At 41.8% G+C, this 18,245-nt stretch overlaps 2 protein-coding genes across 4 annotated transcripts; one reads left to right on the plus strand and one right to left on the minus strand.

The window, feature by feature from the left end:
• Positions 1–61: 61 nt before the first annotated feature.
• Positions 62–4,324, plus strand: LOC135505012 (charged multivesicular body protein 2a-like). The gene is made up of 6 exons (XM_064924018.1): positions 62–235; positions 2,198–2,365; positions 2,467–2,646; positions 2,834–2,964; positions 3,134–3,195; positions 3,329–4,324. The coding sequence occupies exons 2-6, from the start codon at positions 2,198–2,200 to the stop codon at positions 3,448–3,450; spliced, it is 663 nt and encodes a 220-aa protein (XP_064780090.1). The 5' UTR covers positions 62–235; the 3' UTR covers positions 3,451–4,324.
• A 768-nt stretch (positions 4,325–5,092) lies between these two features.
• Positions 5,093–12,776, minus strand: LOC135505010 (male-specific lethal 1-like 1). 3 transcript variants are annotated; one of them, XM_064924017.1, is made up of 10 exons: positions 12,110–12,776; positions 10,974–11,749; positions 10,676–10,872; positions 10,265–10,593; positions 8,676–8,740; positions 8,456–8,523; positions 8,145–8,269; positions 7,911–7,983; positions 7,433–7,494; positions 5,093–6,871 (listed from the first exon to the last, which is right to left on the minus strand). In XM_064924017.1, coding segments are annotated over exons 2-10 (1,578 nt in total). In that variant the 5' UTR covers positions 11,631–11,749; positions 12,110–12,776; the 3' UTR covers positions 5,093–6,869. The 3 variants fall into 3 exon arrangements, with proteins under 3 accessions (XP_064780089.1, XP_064780088.1, XP_064780087.1); XM_064924016.1 differs by lacking the exon at positions 7,433–7,494; XM_064924015.1 differs by having other exon boundaries at positions 6,778–7,494.
• Between the last annotated feature and the right edge of the window lie 5,469 nt (positions 12,777–18,245).

Consider the following 18,245-nt stretch of genomic DNA (forward strand, 5'->3'; position numbering starts at 1 on the left):
GGAAAAAGTCTCCCTTCAAAACAAACGAACCAGTAGCATTTATGACTCAAAAATCTTTATTACGTCACATCCTGCTGGGATAGAAGTGGAGATATCTTTATGCGGAAGTATGTGAAAGAAAACAAATAGGTTGACTATTCTCGAATTAAAACCTTTGAAGACCTCTCAAACAGTATTTTCATTTGCAATTGTCATTATCGTGACATAAACAGCCACACGAAAGACCTCATACACGGTAAGCTAACATGGAATAACTAAGCATGTGACCAACCCATTTAATTTGTTACTATGACTCAACTTCTTAGCTTCTAGCAGCTAATGTTAGCTAGATTGCTAGCTATTAAACTAGCATTATAGTTTAAACAAAGACAGTACTCTGGTTTAAACGTCTACTCACCAGAGTAACGTAATCAGTCCATTTATATGCCAGTTAAATGATTATACTCCGATAAATAACCTTAAAGAGCAATTTCACAACTTTAACCTCATTTTCATTATCTATTATCAACAATGTCTACATATGTGAAAACGGCGACTTTCTATTGGGAAAAATAAATAAGTTCTACCAGTTGACATTGAAAGTTACAACATTATTTTCAAAGACTATTGCCCTGTTCAAAACAACTGGTAACTCGGATATGAGGTCAAATCATGACGTCAGTGTTCTTCAGGTCGGAAAGTCGGAGCTCTAGAAAGAGGCCCGAGTTGGATAACCGTTCAAATAGATTTTCCCAATCGGAGCTCGTTTTTTCCTGAGTTCCCAGTTGTCTTGAAAGCACTTAATTCTACCATGTCACAGAGAAGCTAAAAGTAAAAAAAAAAAAATGCATTTAAAAAAAAAATAGTTAAATCTAGAATTGGCTTCCTATTTCGCAACAAAGCATCCTTCACTCATGCTGCCAAACATACCCTTGTAAAACTGACCATCCTACCAATCCTTGACTTTGGCGATGTCATTTACAAAATAGCCTCCAATACCCTACTCAACAAATTGGATGCAGTCTATCACAGTGCAATCCGTTTTGTCACCAAAGCCCCATATACTACCCACCATTGCGACCTTTACGCTCTCGTTGGCTGGCCCTCGCTTCATACTCGTCGCCAAACCCACTGGCTCCATGTCATCTACAAGACCCTGCTCGGTAAAGTCCCCCCATATCTCAGCTCGCTGGTCACCATAGCATCTCCCACCTGTAGCACACGCTCCAGCAGGTATATCTCTCTAGTCACCCCCAAAACCAATTCTTTCTTTGGCCGCCTCTCCTTCCAGTTCTCTGCTGCCAATGACTGGAACAAACTACAAAAATCTATGAAACTGGAAACACTTATCTCCCTCATTAGCTTTAAGCACCAACTGTCAGAGCAGCTCACATATTACTGCACCTGTACATAGCCCACCTATAATTTAGCCCAAACAACTACCTCTCCCCCTACTGTATTTATTTATTTTGCTCCTTTGCACCCCATTATTTTTATTTCTACTTTGCACATTCTTCCATTGCAAATCTACCATTCCAGTGTTTTACTTGCTGTATTGTATTTACTTTGCCACCATGGCCTTTTTTTGCCTTTACCTGCCTTATCTCACCTCATTTGCTGACATCGTATATAGACTTGTTTATACTGTATTATTGACTGTATGTTTGTTTTACTCCATGTGTAACTCTGTGTCGTTGTATGTGTCGATCTGCTTTGCTTTATCTTGGCCAGGTCGCAATTGTAAATGAGAACTTGTTCTCAACTTGCCTACCTGGTTAAATAAAGTAAAATAAATAAAGAAAAAAGCATTTAAGGTGGGTTAACTGCCTTGCTTAGGTGCAGAACGACAGATTTTTACTTTGTCAACTCTGGGATTCGATCCAGTAACCTTTCGGTTACCTGCCGCCCATTTACACATATGTAGACACTGGCATGGTGCTAGAGATGATGAATATGAGGTTGAAAAGTGGCGGAATTGTCCTTTAATCTTGAATGTTAAAAAGCAGTTAAATCAGGGTCCAGCTATCTAGCTACAGTAAATGTATATAATCTACATTAGCTATAAACAAGAAGTTGTTTAGGTGCAAACAAAACGTATGCATAAAACATATCTAAAATGTGTGCCTCTTCAGGGAAAAAAACTGGCACATTGTAAGTAATAATGACTGACGAGAGAGTTAGATTTGGATTGTTTGTATTTCCTGTTTTTGTTTCTTAGATGGAGTTCTTGTTTGGGAAGAGGAAGACCCCGGAGGAGATGTTGAGGCAAAACCAGAGGGCACTGACTCGGGCCATGAGAGATCTGGACAGAGAGCGACAAAGACTGGAGCAGCAGGAGAAGAAAATCATAGCTGACATTAAGAAAATGGCCAAACAGGGACAGATGGTGAGAGAATAAGGAGGGCAAAGATAAGATGCTGTAAAGGTGAAAAGTCTTGATGCTTTAAAAAAAAAAAAAGTATTCTCACTCCTCTGTTACCATTACAGGATGCTGTGAAGATCATGGCGAAGGACTTGGTTCGTACAAGGCACTATGTGAAGAAATTCATTATGATGAAGGCAAATATCCAAGCAGTCAGCCTGAAGATCCAGACTCTAAAGTCAAACAACAGCATGGCACAAGCAATGAAAGGTGTTACCAAAGCAATGGCTACCATGAACAGACAGGTGATCGTTTCATTGTATCATTTGATTGATTCCTGTTGAACACAATCCAATTCTGTTTAAGATAACTTGCCAGTAGAACTGTAAAACACTAATAATAACCCAAAATGTCTGTAGTCATTCTTGTTACCAGTGAATTGTGCCAATACATTCTATTGGCTTACATCATATGTTCACTTCCCCTACACAGATGAAGTTGCCACAGATTCAGAAGATCATGATGGAGTTTGAACGACAGAGTGAGATCATGGACATGAAGGAGGAGATGATGAATGATGCCATAGACGATGCCATGGGTGATGAGGATGATGAAGAAGAGAGGTAGGGGGTTCATGACGCAAATCTCCTGCCAAATCACTTAAATCTCAAAACCAAAGCCAGTACTACCTCAATTTGATCACATCGTTATTTGTGAATGTCATATTTTTTGGCATACTTATGTTAGCTGGTAAATCTATGGAAACACTAACTCTCTCACTGTTTTATTTAGTGATGCTGTTGTGTCCCAAGTGTTGGACGAGCTGGGTCTCAATCTCTCTGACGAACTCTCAAGTAAGGAACACAGTCAAGTTATTGCACTTACAACTGCATTCAGTAAAATGTTGTAATAGTGATAAAGCTGAATGTCTCTTCATCAAGATTCCTATGAATACTGATTTATTTGATTTCCTTCCTGTTCATTTAGATCTGCCATCCACGGGTGGTAGCCTCTCCGTAGCAGGTGGGAAGAAAGCTGAACCCCAGCCAGCCCTGGCAGATGCAGATGCTGACCTTGAGGAGAGACTGAATAACCTTAGGAGAGACTGAGTGTGGAAAAACTGGCACGCAACAGCACTTTGGCAGCCTGGCGTTTAATACAGATACACATGTACTCAGCAACTCAAATCTCTGTACATTCATTTATTTGGGTAACAGAAGTAGAGGAACACTGGAGGTTTTCAGTGAGAACTCTGTTATGGTATATAAGCTTTTTTGTTGCAGGTATTATTTTTTCGCTTGCAGTATGTTATCTTTAATCAATGACGGATCAGAATCATTATCCATACAATTGTTCTCTTAAAAATATGAAGCATTCTCTTTAGGGGGTATATTTTAATGGCGTTTAAATACACCCAGAGGCATGCATTACACTCCTTGGGTAAATTGAACACTATATTCACTTTAAAATCATTAGACTATCCTATTAAAGTAAACATTTTGTATATTTGATGTACAAGTATCATTACATTTGTACATAATGTCAACTTTTAGTGGTGTGCAGGCATACAGTACACATTGCCAGATAACATTAACATGATTTAGTAATGGTTTTACTGTTTGTTACTTGCTTGCTTTTTATTTACTTGGTGACTTTGAATAACATAAGGATTCAGAGGTTTCAACAATACCATTATCGTAACGTCCTTTGTGAGTTAAATGGTTTCAACAAAAATACTTAAGTGGGGTCAAATATGTCTACTGTTTGGCAATTTTTTTTCCATGTCTAATGTCCAAAAAGGGGCACTCACTTGATGGTGCCTGGTAAAACTGAAATAGCCTTTTTTATCCTAGGACTGTAGACACTGAGTTGTCATGATAATCAATGTAATATTTATCGAAAGGGTGATGGAAGGTGTGGTGGTTTGTATAAGAAATTCCTATTTTGCCTTTATTCAATAAACATTTTTTTTTTTACATTTGACAGTAAGGGGTCTGTCTTCAATACCGAAAAATGTGCTAATTTAGATTCCCTAACCCCCATGACTACATTTGGCTAACAAGATCAATCTCATTTATGTCGTGGTAATACACTAAACTCCCACGGTTTAACCTTGTGTAGAGGTTTTTTAACCACTAGATTCACATAGCTGCTGCCTTGTTTCATGGTGTGTAACGTTTACGCTTACATGCCCATTATGTTCAAACTCAATTATGCCAGCAGCATACCACCCTGCATACCACTGCTGGCTTGCTTCTGAAGCTAAGCAGGGTTGTTCCTGAATGGGAGACCAGATGCTGCTGGAAGTGGTGTTGGAGGGCCAGTATGAGGCACTCTTTCCTCTGGTCTAATTAAAAAAATATCCCAAATCCCCCAGGGCAGTGACACTGCCCTGTGTAGGGTGCCGTCTTTCGATGGGACGTTAAACGGGTGTCCTGACTGGTCATTAAAGATCCCATGGCACTTAACGTAAGAGTAGGGGTGTTAACCCCGGTGTCCTGGCTAAATTCCCAATCTGGTCCTCAAACCATCACGGTCACCTAATAATCCCCAGTTTACAATCGGCTCTTTAATCCTCCTCTCCCCTGTAACTATTCCCCAGGTCGTTGCTGCAAATGAGAACGTGTTCTCAGACAATTTACCTGGTAAAACGGATAAATAAAATTATACTATTGGGGAAACCTGAGTTCTCTCCTCATGGATATGGCCTACCATTATCAATTTCAGAACTCGTCAATCTACGAAAGAGAATTGAAGACAACTCAATTTTTATTTTTATTCCAAAACAAACTTTTGTAAATTATTTTGTCAACATACAATCAATTATCATAGAACAATATTGAATGTACTCAACACAAATATTTAAATAATACAAAAATAAGCCATGTATTTCATATTTACAACATTTGTTCCTGAAAGCTATGTACAGAAGAACAATTTCGCATTATTTCAAAACTAGCCTGTATTGTGTGGTCTGTAGCGTCGGAGAGCCAGGAAGCCATCGAGCCAAAAGTAAAAATGTTGACGCGATAACACATGACAGAACACAAGCTTAACATCGCCAGGTGCTCGATGCCAATATCGTTAGATATAGCTAGCATTTAAGATAAGGAAAATACCCAGCATTAAGTTTGAGCACTCTAGCTGATTAGGCTACTCTAATGCCAACCCATGTTTTCCAAACTGATATCCATCTCAGTTGTCTACTGCAATTTGTGATGTCATGGGGGAAAAAACATCCTAAAATGAAAAACACGAGCAAATTCCTCAGAGATTGTTCTAGAAACAAGGCAGTTGTCTAAACAAAGCAGTGCTTTATGAATAATGCAGCCAGAGTCATGCTTTCGAAATTAAATCAGGTATTACTCTTCTCGGAATTGTACTCAGCGGAAATGTTTCATTTACAGATCAACCATGCTGATAGTTGATATCGCTTGGAACAGAGTTGTCACCTCAAAAAAAGACCATGCAGACTCGCATGATAAGCATACTGTAGAAGATCCATGGTTCTCAAATTAATTTGACTTTTTTCTGGCAAGAAGTACTCATTTAAAACAACCAACTTCTCTTCATGATGCAAAGTATGGACAATCATTTTAGCATCAGAAGAGGACATTTCTCATATTTACTGCATTTGTGATTAAACATACATGCAGAGTGAGGATCAAACATATATCCACACTTTAGTGCACAATAATAAAACCTTTCGCTTGAAGCTGTGTCCACACAAGGAAATATTATTACAGTTAATACACAGACAGGGAAAATAGTTCAGTTTCAATCTAAGCAAAACACCGAGCATGTAGATGCCAATGGAGCTTCCAGCATACAGGGTTAGTTGTAGCAATGTGCATATTGTACAATTCAAGCACTGACATTCAGTCAAATATCACTTCTCTTACCCTTTAGATCACAGTCTCCAAGTGAAGTCAGATAGACAACTATGTAACAATGTAGTAATAATCAAAAGTTACACATTTTAGTGATGATGCAGTAATTAAGTATTACATTACACCGAATTCCAAAACATTTGGGAAATGTTTGTGCTCCCCAGGTTTGCTTCACAGAACATGCTTTTTACTAAATAGTTACTTACTACAGACATTAAGTAACAGTTGTGTTTTACCTTATAATCACAAAGTTGTTAGTAGGGGGTCTGTTATCTAAGGGGGGGGGCAGCTTTTCATTTCTTTTGAGTAGATTGGGTACCAAATTTACCATAGCTAATCAAATTGGTAGCCATTTTCTTTATCTCCAGCAGCTCCGTCTCCAGGCCAGCTGGCAAGTAACCACACGGGAAGACAGTGGTTTACTTTTCCACAGACTACTGAGAAGTGCCTGCTACACCACTGACGGCCTAAACCCACAAAATGAAACTTTTCACATCTGGGAAAGGAAGGGTGCGGTCTCTCTCTTGCATGACACACGCAGATACCACCTCACTTCCGACAGGTCCGGTGTGGTGTGTGTTTTTTGGGCACCTCAATGCGGCAGCGGCATCGCTCGTCAAGCCAAGGCAGGTCAAAGTTCCTACAGAGGAAGACACATTTCAGAAATTGAAAAGTTGCCTGGAGAAATCAGGGAAAGGGGAAGGTCACCGGGAAAATAGGACCCCTGTAACTTGAAAAGCATTTCATATTGGGTTATCATTCAATTGGCACATCATGTGTAAATTGTTTTCAGCATGCAGACATTTTAATAATAATATTAATTACTGTTGGAATGGACAAAGGTATAACATTTCTTATCTAGGAAAGTGCATTATTGTTTTTTTTGTCTTTGTGAATTTTCTTTAAAGGATTAGCAAAACTACTGGTATTTAAATATCCAGTGTCAATATTTACCCCTTCAGATTCTATGTTAAGTCCCTCACCATGTCTTCAAAATGGCATTAGTAATCATTCATGAGACCCTTTTTGAATTTACACCAGTGTGCATTCTTATTAACCTGTTTTTGTAAATCATCTTCTTTAAGAACAGAGGAAAGAATTGGCAAAAAAAATGATTGACTTTGAGACGAGTGTTTTGGGTGACAAATGTTCAGTTTACTTAACTTAAAAGACATACTTATGGGGAAGAATAAATACTTGCATTTTGATGAAAGGTCTTTCTGTGAAACTCGCCCTGCCCCGCCACCTGCACCATGGTACCATCTTGAAAAATAAATTATGCATAGTAATGGATGAACTCAAGCTAGTGGGCGTAATGATTTACATTCCTAACTTATCCCCTAACTCACTGTACAAAGAAATGTCCAGCGACAAGCCGAACAGAAAAGTGAACCTATAGGAAAATGTCAAAACCTGACAAAAAATAAATAAAAGACCAACAAATAACATCTCTGCATATGAATGGTACATCACAAACTATATCCTTTACATGAAAAATACATCTATGCATCTGTGTGTGTTTGGACCAGGTGCTTGGAAAAGGGTGCCATGATAAGATGATACCGGCATGTTGAACTGAAACTACAACAAGTGTTGCAGAGAGAGAGAAAGAGCGAGAGAGAAAGGGAGAGGGAGAGAGAGAACTACTGGTGGTGGAAATCATAAATACAAAGACTTACTGTTGAGTGAGCTTCGGCAATGGCCGGCCAAAGGCCACCACAGGCAGGAAAGGGGTGATGATTATGGACTCGACTAGAGAAGGGAAAGAAAAGGAATCAAGAGTGTCTGCACGCAATGAAAACATCGCTCGGAAAACTTGTGCAACTAAATTAACAGTATTAAAGCTGATGCAACTTCATGGTTCTGAGAAGAAAACAACATGTTTACACAGCAGATGAAGTGGCCAGTCATACCATCTTCAGTGTCCGGGTAAAACGACGAGACCTCTGGCTCACTTTCCTGGATCCCCTTCTTCTTGTTCATGCGCTGCTGCAGACGCTGAAACATGCGCTGCTCGCGGATACGCTGAATGTCCCATCTTCAAAAAGCAGGACAGTTACGGAGGGAAGATGAGAGCGCAAGGAAAGGATGAAAACGCTGGTGGCTCAATGTAGTAAATCAAGATTGAATTACACAAAAACACAAAAGGAGCCTTAGTGTGTGAGGATAAAGATGGTTCATGAGGCATTGAGAGTAACTTCAAAGTTGTAAAACCCATATGTACCTTTTTCTCCTCTTCTCATCCAACTCCAGCTTTGCATGGCGCTTCAAAAAGACACTGTCGTCCAACATCTTGGTATAATAACACAAAAACATGGTTGATGTGGTTTAGGACCATTTGCATGGACAAATGACGAGGTGAATATTGTGTGGTATTACTTTATTTTTTACTTTATCTCTATACAATTCTTTAATTGTATAGCCTGTGTGCTCTCCTCTCTCACCTCTGGGATGACACTGGCAGCTTCCTCATCCAAGGGCTCCATAAGGTTTTCCCTCCAAGAGGGGACTGGAAGACAGAACAGTGTATACAGTGGCAAGAAAATGTATGTGAACCCTTTGGAGGATTTCTGCATAAATTGGTCATCAACTTTGATCTGATCTTCATCGAAGTCACAACAATAGACAGTGTCCTTAAACTAATAACACACAAATTATTGTATTTTTCTTGTCTATATTGAATACATAATTTAAACATTCACAATGTAGGTCAAAAAAAGTATGTCAACCCCTAAGCTAATGACTTCTCCAAAAGCTAATTGGAGTCAGGGGTCAGCTAACCTGGTATCCAAACAATAAGACGAGATTGGAAATGTTGGTTAGAGCTGCCTTGCCCTATAAAAAAAAATCTCACAAAATGTGCGTTTTCCATCCACAAGAAGCATTGCCTGATGTGAACCATGCCTCGAACAAAATATATCAGAAGACCTAAGATTAAGAATTGTTGACTTGCATAAAGCTGGAAAGAGTTACAAAAGTATCTCTAAAAGCCTTGATGTTCATCAGTCCACGGTAAGACAAATTGTCTATAAATGGAGAAAGTTCAGCACTGTTGCTACTCTCCATAGGAGTGGCCGTCCTGCAAAGATGACTGCAAGAGCACAGCACATAATGCTCAAAGAGTTTAAGAAGAATCCTAGAGTGTCAGTTTAAGACCTACAGAAAACTCTGGAACATGCTAACATCTCTGACGGGTCTACGATACGTGAAACTAAACTAGAATGGCTTTCATGGGAGACACCACGGAAGAAGCCACTGCTGTCCAAAAAAAACAATTGCTGTATGTCTGATGTTCGCAAAAGAGCACCTGGATGTTCCACACCGCTTCTGGCAAAATATTCTGTGGACAACTAAAGTTTAGTTGTTTGGAAGGAACACCCAAGGCTATCTGTCCGCCAATTGAAGCTCAACAGTAGTTGGTTGATGCAACAGGATACAGAAGCAAATCAACAAAAGAATGGCTTCAACAGAATACGCCTTCTGGAGTGGCCCAGTCAGTCCTGACCTCAACCCGATTTAAAATGTTGTGGCATGACCTCGAGAGCGGTTCACAGCAGACATCCTAAGAATATTGCTGAACTGAAACAGTTTTGTAAAGATAAATGGTCCAAAATTCCTCCTGACCGTTGTTCAGGTCTGATCCGCAACTGCAGAAAACGTTTGGTTGAGTTTGTTGCCAAAGGAGAGTCAACTATTTATTAAATCCAAGGGTTCAAATACTTTTCCACCCTACACTGAATGTTTACACAGTGTGGTCAATAAAGACATGAAAACATATAATTGTTTGTGTTATTAGTTTAAGCTGACTGTGTTTGTCTATTGTTGTGACCTAGATGAAGATCAGATCAAATTTGATAACCAATTTATGCAGAAATCCATGTATTTCCAAAGGGTTCACATACTTTTCTGTAAGAGACATAAGCCTAATTATGACTCTACTTGGATTCTACTTCATTCTTCTTCATTGTGAAGCAATACTACACAGCTTTACACTTAGAACTGAACAACTGGCTTGTGTGGTGGGTCTACTCACTGGCCACAACCTCCTCTTTCTTTGGGGATGGGGATGGCTCGCGCTGGGGGGAGGGGGGAGGCTGATGCCAACGACACAGGTACATCTCAGTAGTCGACATGAAAGGGAGCTCCTCCATCCGAGCGGTGAGCTCCGGGTCCTCATTGCTCGTTTGCCGAGTACCCCCCTCTACCGCTGACCGACCAAACCCTGTCTTCTCCGGGGTCTCTTTATTGCGCAGCTCCCTCTGATGGGGAGAGCCAGCTCCACACTCTGACTTAGAGGGGGCGAACTTGGAGCCTTTGCCCCCTCGTGACTTCTGGATTTTGGAGTCCAGGAAGCAAAATTTCCTGCATGGGCAGAGCAGAGAGATTAGTGAATGAAAGATAGTTTGACTGAGAAGTGAATGCAGAGTAGTATTTGGGATGTTACCTTTTGAGGCCTTTGTCTCCTCGGCTGAAGGGGAGTGACCTAGGGGTGGGAGTCTGGGGGCTGTCACCCACTTCTAGATCCCACAGGTCCTCTTTATCTGGGGTCCAGGGCTGTAGCGGCTGAAATAGGCGCTTATCACGTGGGTCTTTCCTCGTCAGCTGCAAACGGCGCTCCATACGCTCAATACGAGCCAGCAACTGTGTATGCAGACATGTTTTTATAAATGATTTGGTTCTAAAGAAATGACAGACTTACTGTCATCTAAAAACAATTAGACACTTCCAGATACTGTGCATACCGTCTCCTTGTCCGCTTTCAGCTCATCTATCTCCTTGTCCTTGGACTGCAGCTGTTGTTGCTGTTGTTCAATCAAGTCCAGCTGAAGCAGGAGAATCTGCTGGAGGCAGGTGGCCTGTGTGTGAGGGTTAGCAGGGGTTTTCCTGATGTTCCTCCACTTGCCCTCTGTGCTGAGCTCAATGGATGCAGTGTTGACAACTCCTCCAGGGGAGACCCCTCTGGTGCTCTCATCAGTACCAGCATCCTTGGAGTTATTGTTTGAAACCAACTCTGTATTATCCATACTGTCACTCAGAATGAGTTTACCTTTAATTGGGATTCCCTCACCCCCCATTTGTCTGACGGAAGATGACAGCACCCCTGTGCTTCCCCAATTGTCGCCTTGAACCAGTGCCCCTTCCGCTTTATTTTGAGCAGCCACTGGGGTCCGAATGATGTAATTCTGGTCTAGGAGCTTTGTTTTGCTGAGGAGCTCCCCTCCAGTCTTGTGGATTGCCCCATGTACGTCATGGACATCAATGACAAAGTCACAGGATTCTCTCTTGATGGTTATGGAATTCACGACGTTTGCAGTTCCCACTTGTGATTTGTCAAAGTCAAGTTTCTCTGTGTCCAGCTTAAATCCTGCATTAGCAAACAAAGTTGATCTCATAGTCATGGCTAATAAAACGCAGGTGTTATTGAACTAACATGACAGAATAACTGCTTGTCTTGCAAAGCAGTCAAGTGTCATTGGAGTCTATTTTCTGTTTCATTGAGCCTGGATCAGACTTCGTCCTGTAACAGAAAGAAGTGTTTATCAGTATTGAAACCAACATAACAGTTAACGGGTCTAAATAACAGACGAAAAGTGCTAGCTAGCTACGCTGGGCACCATGTTGCTCCATCACTGGCAACCTCGACACTAGCTACTACAACTGACTGACGCATAAAATACTGCACTGCGTCTGACTGCTGAGCTTCATTTTTACCAGTTGGACATCTAAAAACATTGACAATTTCAGCTAGCTAACTTACTAACTGTACGGGACAAACAAGCTAACAAAAACTCTCCCAGAATCTAATTAGCATTTAGCTAACTAGCTTGCTACGTATGGTCTATTATTTTACAATCGGATAAAAAGATAGTTTGCACACCCTCATGGTCCTGCAGGAAGGTTTGGTAGTTAGCCAATTATATTGCAAGCCACGAGGACGCGCGGGGATATCGTTTGGCTAGAGTGACTCGTGCTTTAACAAGTGATAGCACTTCGACATTTCCTCCATTTTGGTCCTGCACGCATTGATGAAAAACATTATAGTACAGACCCCTTTCTGTGTTTGCAAACATTGCCGCACGAGGGCGATAAGTGCAAATTGGTGGGAAACAGAGGGGAGTTCTTATAGAACGCCAGCAAAAAAGCATCTATTTACATGTTGCTTATGAGTGCATTTCACACTTTTTTTGAGATTTTAAGGCTCGTATTAAATGTCCTGCTTAATATAATGTTTGAGTCATCATCAGAAATTAAGCGCATTATACTTCAAAAAACAACAACACTTCAACCAATAAAATGGCTCTTCAGCTCGCCTTTGCTACAGCCTAGCAATGAGCGTTAGCATTCTAGCTAACAACTGCTGCATCCAAAATAGTTATTTTGCCAAGATCATAACCAAATATAATCTTAGCGACTATTCAAGCAAGAATCAAAACACAATTGTAAGAGTATGAGAAGCCAAAAAAGCTATTTTGTTTAGAAGTAATAAATCTAGACTGTTGAAAGGGTGCAGATTGACATGGCTTTCTTACAGCCGCGCGCATCTGTGCGTGACGTCACTGTGTCGCGTACTGGAAAAGGGTCGCAGCACAGACTGCATGCGATAGGGATTTAGAGGACATATGTAACACACCCTACTGAAAATAAGTTATTTTAGTTTCAAATAGCATGGTATTTTGTGTTATCCTTAATTTTTGAACGTCAGTTGGTTAATTTTCCAGACTTTTTATTGCGCATGCGTAATTACGCCAAATGTTTATGTTTTGGGAAGAATGAAGTTGCAGAAAAGCTTCAGTAGGGAGCATTGAGCTGGAAACGCTTAAAAAAAAATCACACCCTCGTTCACTTGTCCTCTTAATACATTTGGGGGAATCCACGCCGCAATCTTGGAGGACGGTCCAAATGATTAGCCAAGCAAGGGAAGTTTGCAACGTAAACCCACGTTTGTAGTCGGCTTTGCGAGTGTACAATTATGTTCACTTCGAGGCCTGATACTCCCCATAATTCAATTCGCGACGATTGTACTTCCATTAAGAAAAGTCAAACTTAAACATCAATGGAAAAGTCAACATACAACTGTAAGTAAAAATGAATGCAAAAAACATCAATGGTAAAGTCAACATACAACTATAAGTAAAAATGAAGGCAAATAAGTAAAATTGTGCTACGAATGAAGATGACGGCACAAACACGTCTCGTAGAAAGTTAATGTTTGGTTATCTTTTGGTAGAAAATTCCTTCAGAAGTTCCAGCTAGGCAGGCTAATATTTGCTACTACTCCTCCTCAGTTCCGCGGGTGATGTGGAGGTTAACCCAGGCCCTGCATGTCCCCAGGCACCCTCATTTGTTGACTTCTGTGATCGAAAAAGCCTTGGTTTCATGCATGTCAACATTAGAAGCCTCCTCCCTAAGTTTGTTTTACGCACTGCTTTAGCACACTCTGCTAACCCTGATGTCCTTGCCGTGTCTGAATCCTGGCTCAGGAAGGCCACCAAAAATTCTGAGCTTTCCATACCCAACTATAACATTTTCCGTCAAGAAAGAACTGCCAAAGGGGGAGGAGTTAGCCTGCAAAGTAATGTCATACTTTCCAGGTCCATACCCAAACAGTTCGAACTATTAATTTTAAAAATTACTCTCTCCAGAAATAAGTCTCTCACTGTTGCCGCCTGCTACTGACCCCCCTCAGCTCCCAGCTGTGCCCTGGACACCATCTGTGAATTGATTTCCCCCCATCTAGCTTCAGAGTTTGTTCTGTTAGATGACCTAAACTGGGATATGCTTAACACCCCGGCAGTCCTACAATCTAAGCTAGATGCCCTCAATCTCACACAAATCATCAAGGGACCCACCAGGTACAACCCTAAATCTGTAAACAAGGGCACCCTCATAGACGTCATCCTGACCAACTTGCCCTCCAAATACACCTCCGCTGTCTTCAACCAGGATCTCAGCGATCACTGCCTCATTGCCTGTATCCGCTACGGAGCCGCAGTCAAACGACCACCCCTCATCACTGTCAAACGCTCCCTAAAACACTTGTGTGAGCAGGCCTTTCTAATCGACCTGGCCCGGGTATCCTGGAAGGACATTGACCTCATCCCGTCAGTTGAGGATGCCTGGTCATTCTTTAAAAGTAACTTCCTCACCATTTTAGATAAGCATGCTCCGTTCAAAAAATGCAGAACTAAGAACAGATATAGCCCTTGGTTCACTACAGACCTGACTGCCCTCGACCAGCACAAAAACATCCTGTGGCGGACTGCAATAGCATCAAATAGTCCCCGCGATATGCAACTGTTCAGGGAAGTCAGGAATCAATACACGCAGTCAGTCAGGAAAGCAAAGGCCAGCTTCTTCAGGCAGAAATTTGCATCCTGTAGCTCTAACTCTAAAGTTCTGGGACACTGGGAAGTCCATGGAGAACAAGAGCACCTCCTCCCAGCTGCCCACTGCACTGAGGCTAGGTAACACGGTCACCACCGATAAATCCATGATTATCGAAAACTTCAACAAGCATTTCTCAACGGCTGGCCATGCCTTCCACCTGGCTACTCCAACCTCGGCCAACAGCTCCGCCCCCCACGCAGCTACTCGCCCAAGCCTCTCCAGGTTCTCCTTTACCCAAATCCAGATAGCAGATGTTCTGAAAGAGCTGCAAAACCTGGACCAGTACAAATCAGCTGGGCTTGACAATCTGGACCCTCTATTTCTGAAACTATCCGCTGCCATTGTCGCAACCCCTATTACCAGCCTGTTCAACCTCTCTTTCATATCGTCTGAGATCCCCAAGGATTGGAAAGCTGCCAGAGTCATCCCCCTCTTCAAAGGGGGAGAGACCCTGGACCCAAACTGTTACAGACCTATATCCATCCTGACCTGCCTATCTAAGGTCTTCAAAAACCAAGTCAACAAACAGGTCACTGACCATCTCAAATCCCACCGTACCTTCTCCGCTGTGAAATCTGGTTTCCGAGCCGGTCACGGGTGCACCTCAGCAACGCTCAAGGTACTAAACGATATCATAACCGCCATCGATAAAAGAAAGTACTGTGCAGCCGTCTTCATCGACCTTGCCAAGGCTTTCGACTCTGTTAATCACCATATTCTTATCGGCAGACTCAGTAGCCTCGGTTTTTCTGATGACTGCCTTGCCTGGTTCACCAACTACTTTGCAGACAGAGTTCAGTGTGTCAAATCGGAGGGCATGCTGTCCAGTCCTCTGGCAGTCTCTATGGGGGTGCCACAGGGTTCAATTCTCGGGCCGACTCTTTTCTCTGTATATATCAATGATGTTGCTCTTGCTGCGGGCGATTCCCTGATCCACCTCTACGCAGACGACACCATTCTGTATACTTCCGGCCCGTCCTTGGACACTGTGCTATCTAACCTCCGAACGAGCTTCAATGCCATACAGCACTCCTTCCGTGGCCTCCAACTGCTCTTAAACGCTAGTAAAACCAAATGCATGCTTTTCAACCGTTCGCTGCCTGCACCCGCACGTCTGACTAGTATCACCACCCTGGATGGTTCCGACCTTGAATATGTGGACATCTATAAGTACCTAGGTGTCTGGCTAGACTGTAAACTCTCCTTCCAGACTCTTATCAAACATCTCCAATCGAAAATCAAATCTAGAGTCTGCTTTCTATTCCGCAACAAAGTCTCCTTCACTCATGCCGCCAAACTTACCCTAGTAAAACTGACTATCCTACCGATCCTCGACTTCGGCGATGTCATCTACAACATAGCTTCCAACACTCTACTCAGCAAACTGGATGCAGTTTATCACAGTGCCATCCGTTTTGTTACTAAAGCACCTTATACCACCCACCACTGCGACCTGTATGCTCGAGTCGGCTGGCCCTCGCTACATATTCGTCGCCAGACCCACTGGCTGCAGGTCATCTACAAGTCCATTCTAGGTAAAGCTCCGCCTTATCTCAGTTCACTGGTCACGATGGCAACACCCACCCGTAGCACGCGCTCCAGCAGGTGTATCTCACTGATCATCCCTAAAGCCAACACCTCATTTGGCCGCCTTTCGTTCCAGTTCTCTGCTGCCTGTGACTGGAACGAATTGCAAGAATCGCTGAAGTTGGAGACTTTTATCTCCCTCACCAACTTCAAACATCTTGCTCTCTGAGCAGCTAACCGATCGCTGCAGCTGTACATAGTCTATCGGTAAATAGCCCACCCAATTTTACCTACCTCACCCCCATACTGTTTATATTTATTTACTTTTCTGCTTTTTTGCACACCAATATCTCTACCTGTACATGACCATCTGATCATTTATAACTCCAGTGTTAATCTGCAAAATTGTAATTATTCGCCGACCTCCTCATGCATTTTGCACACAATGTATATAGACTCTTTCTTTTTTTTCTACTGTTATTGACTTGTTTATTGTTTACTCCATGTGTAACTCTATGTTGTTGTCTGTTCACACTGCTATGCTTTATCTTGGCCAGGTCGCAGTTGCAAATGAGAACTTGTTCTCAACTAGCCTACCTGGTTAAATAATGGTGAAATAAAAAAATAAAAATCATACAGTAGGTGTATTTTAAATGGTTTAATATTAGTAGACAGGCCCACAATTGACTGTAGCACAAAGCGCCCACCAGTTACAGGTGGATGAAAACAATCATGGGATGAAGGAGGGAATTTCCATCCAAGGGTGGTCCATTTAAAAATAATTCCTCCCTCACCCTGTAAGTGTATACTCATCTGACGTCATGACACGTCATCAGAAGTGTCCACTTAATTTGAGGCCTGAAGGGATAGGGTTGGTCTTAAATGACTACTCCCTCCTTTCAAAGAGCGCGTCCTCGCGCTAGCTTGCGACTTCTACGTCTTACAGGAACGCGCTCACCGGCCAAGCACACGCAGTCGCGGATGCAATGTCCGATCCCACTTCTGACACCAATGTAATGAAACAGCAGGGCTCGAACCCTCTATCCCGATGTCCAGTGCGCTATCGACTGAAAAGCAAAAGCATGCTCGAGCGGCAGTCGAACTCAGCACTCATAAACCCAGGGACGTTACAATATATGTATGATAGCTAGACAATTAATTAGCCAACTGTTAGCCTGTCCAGATGGAACTTTCGAAGGAAAATGTTTTCTACAATTTCCAAAAGCTAACCAAACAAGAACATTTACCAGACGGGTTTGTGCATTAGTACAATTTAACTTATTTACATGCGTTTTTACTTAAACTTGTATGTTGACTCCATATTGACGTTTAAGTTTTGGCTGGCTTCTTAGCGAATGGACAAAACAGGGCAAATTGAATTATGGGGCCTTTCAGGCACAGAAGTGAACATAATTGTACACTCGCTACCGCCATTAAAGCTGAGGGGCTTAAGTTGCAAATTTCCCTTGCTTGTGTAATCATTTGGACCGACGACAAATATGTCCGTGGAGATTCCCCCCGGGGGAAAGGTGAGGGTGTGTCTTTCATGAGTTTGAAAAGCATAGTGTCTGCAGGTCTTAGCTCCTCCCTTGTACTTGATTTATGAATCCCTGTCACCTGGATTGTCTTGATTGAAAGGAAAAACCTTTGGACACTTGGCCCTCCATGGAACGAGTTTGATACCCCTGATATATACTGAACAAAACATTCAACGCAACATTCAACAATTTCAAAGATTTTACTGAGTTACAATTCATATGAGGAAATCAGTCAATTGAAGTTCTTTAGTCCCTAATCTACGGGTTTCACATGACTGGGATGCATACAGTACCAGTCAAATGTTTGGTCACAACTACTCATTCCTGGGTTTTTCTTTATTTTTTACTATTTTCTACATTGTAGAATAGTAGTGAATATATTAACTATGAAATAACACATATGGAATCATGTACACTGTCTTATTGTTGTGACTTAGATGAAGATCAGATCAAATTTGATGACCAATGTATGCAGAAATCCAATCCAATACATATGGAATCATGTACTTTTTTGTGGGCACCAAAGAAGTGTTCAAATATTTTTATTTATTTTGAGATTCT

This window comes from Oncorhynchus masou, chromosome 18, assembly GCF_036934945.1.
Source record: "Oncorhynchus masou masou isolate Uvic2021 chromosome 18, UVic_Omas_1.1, whole genome shotgun sequence".
Taxonomy (NCBI): Eukaryota; Metazoa; Chordata; class Actinopteri; order Salmoniformes; family Salmonidae; genus Oncorhynchus; species Oncorhynchus masou.

Bases quoted from the DNA above. Each gene is read 5' to 3' on its own strand.
- LOC135505012 (XM_064924018.1), top strand. From the start codon at position 2,198: ATGGAGTTCTTGTTTGGGAAGAGGAAGACCCCGGAGGAGATGTTGAGG. The intron at 2,647-2,833 runs GTGATCGTTTCA...TCCCCTACACAG, and splicing joins TGGCTACCATGAACAGACAG to ATGAAGTTGCCACAGATTCA. The intron at 3,196-3,328 runs GTAAGGAACACA...CTGTTCATTTAG, and splicing joins TCTCTCTGACGAACTCTCAA to ATCTGCCATCCACGGGTGGT.
- LOC135505010 (XM_064924015.1), bottom strand. From the start codon at position 11,630: ATGACTATGAGATCAACTTTGTTTGCTAATGCAGGATTTAAGCTGGAC. The intron at 10,873-10,973 runs GTATGCACAGTA...CTGCATACACAG, and splicing joins TGAAAGCGGACAAGGAGACG to TTGCTGGCTCGTATTGAGCG. The intron at 7,984-8,144 runs GTATGACTGGCC...TCCCTTCTCTAG, and splicing joins TTACCCGGACACTGAAGATG to TCGAGTCCATAATCATCACC.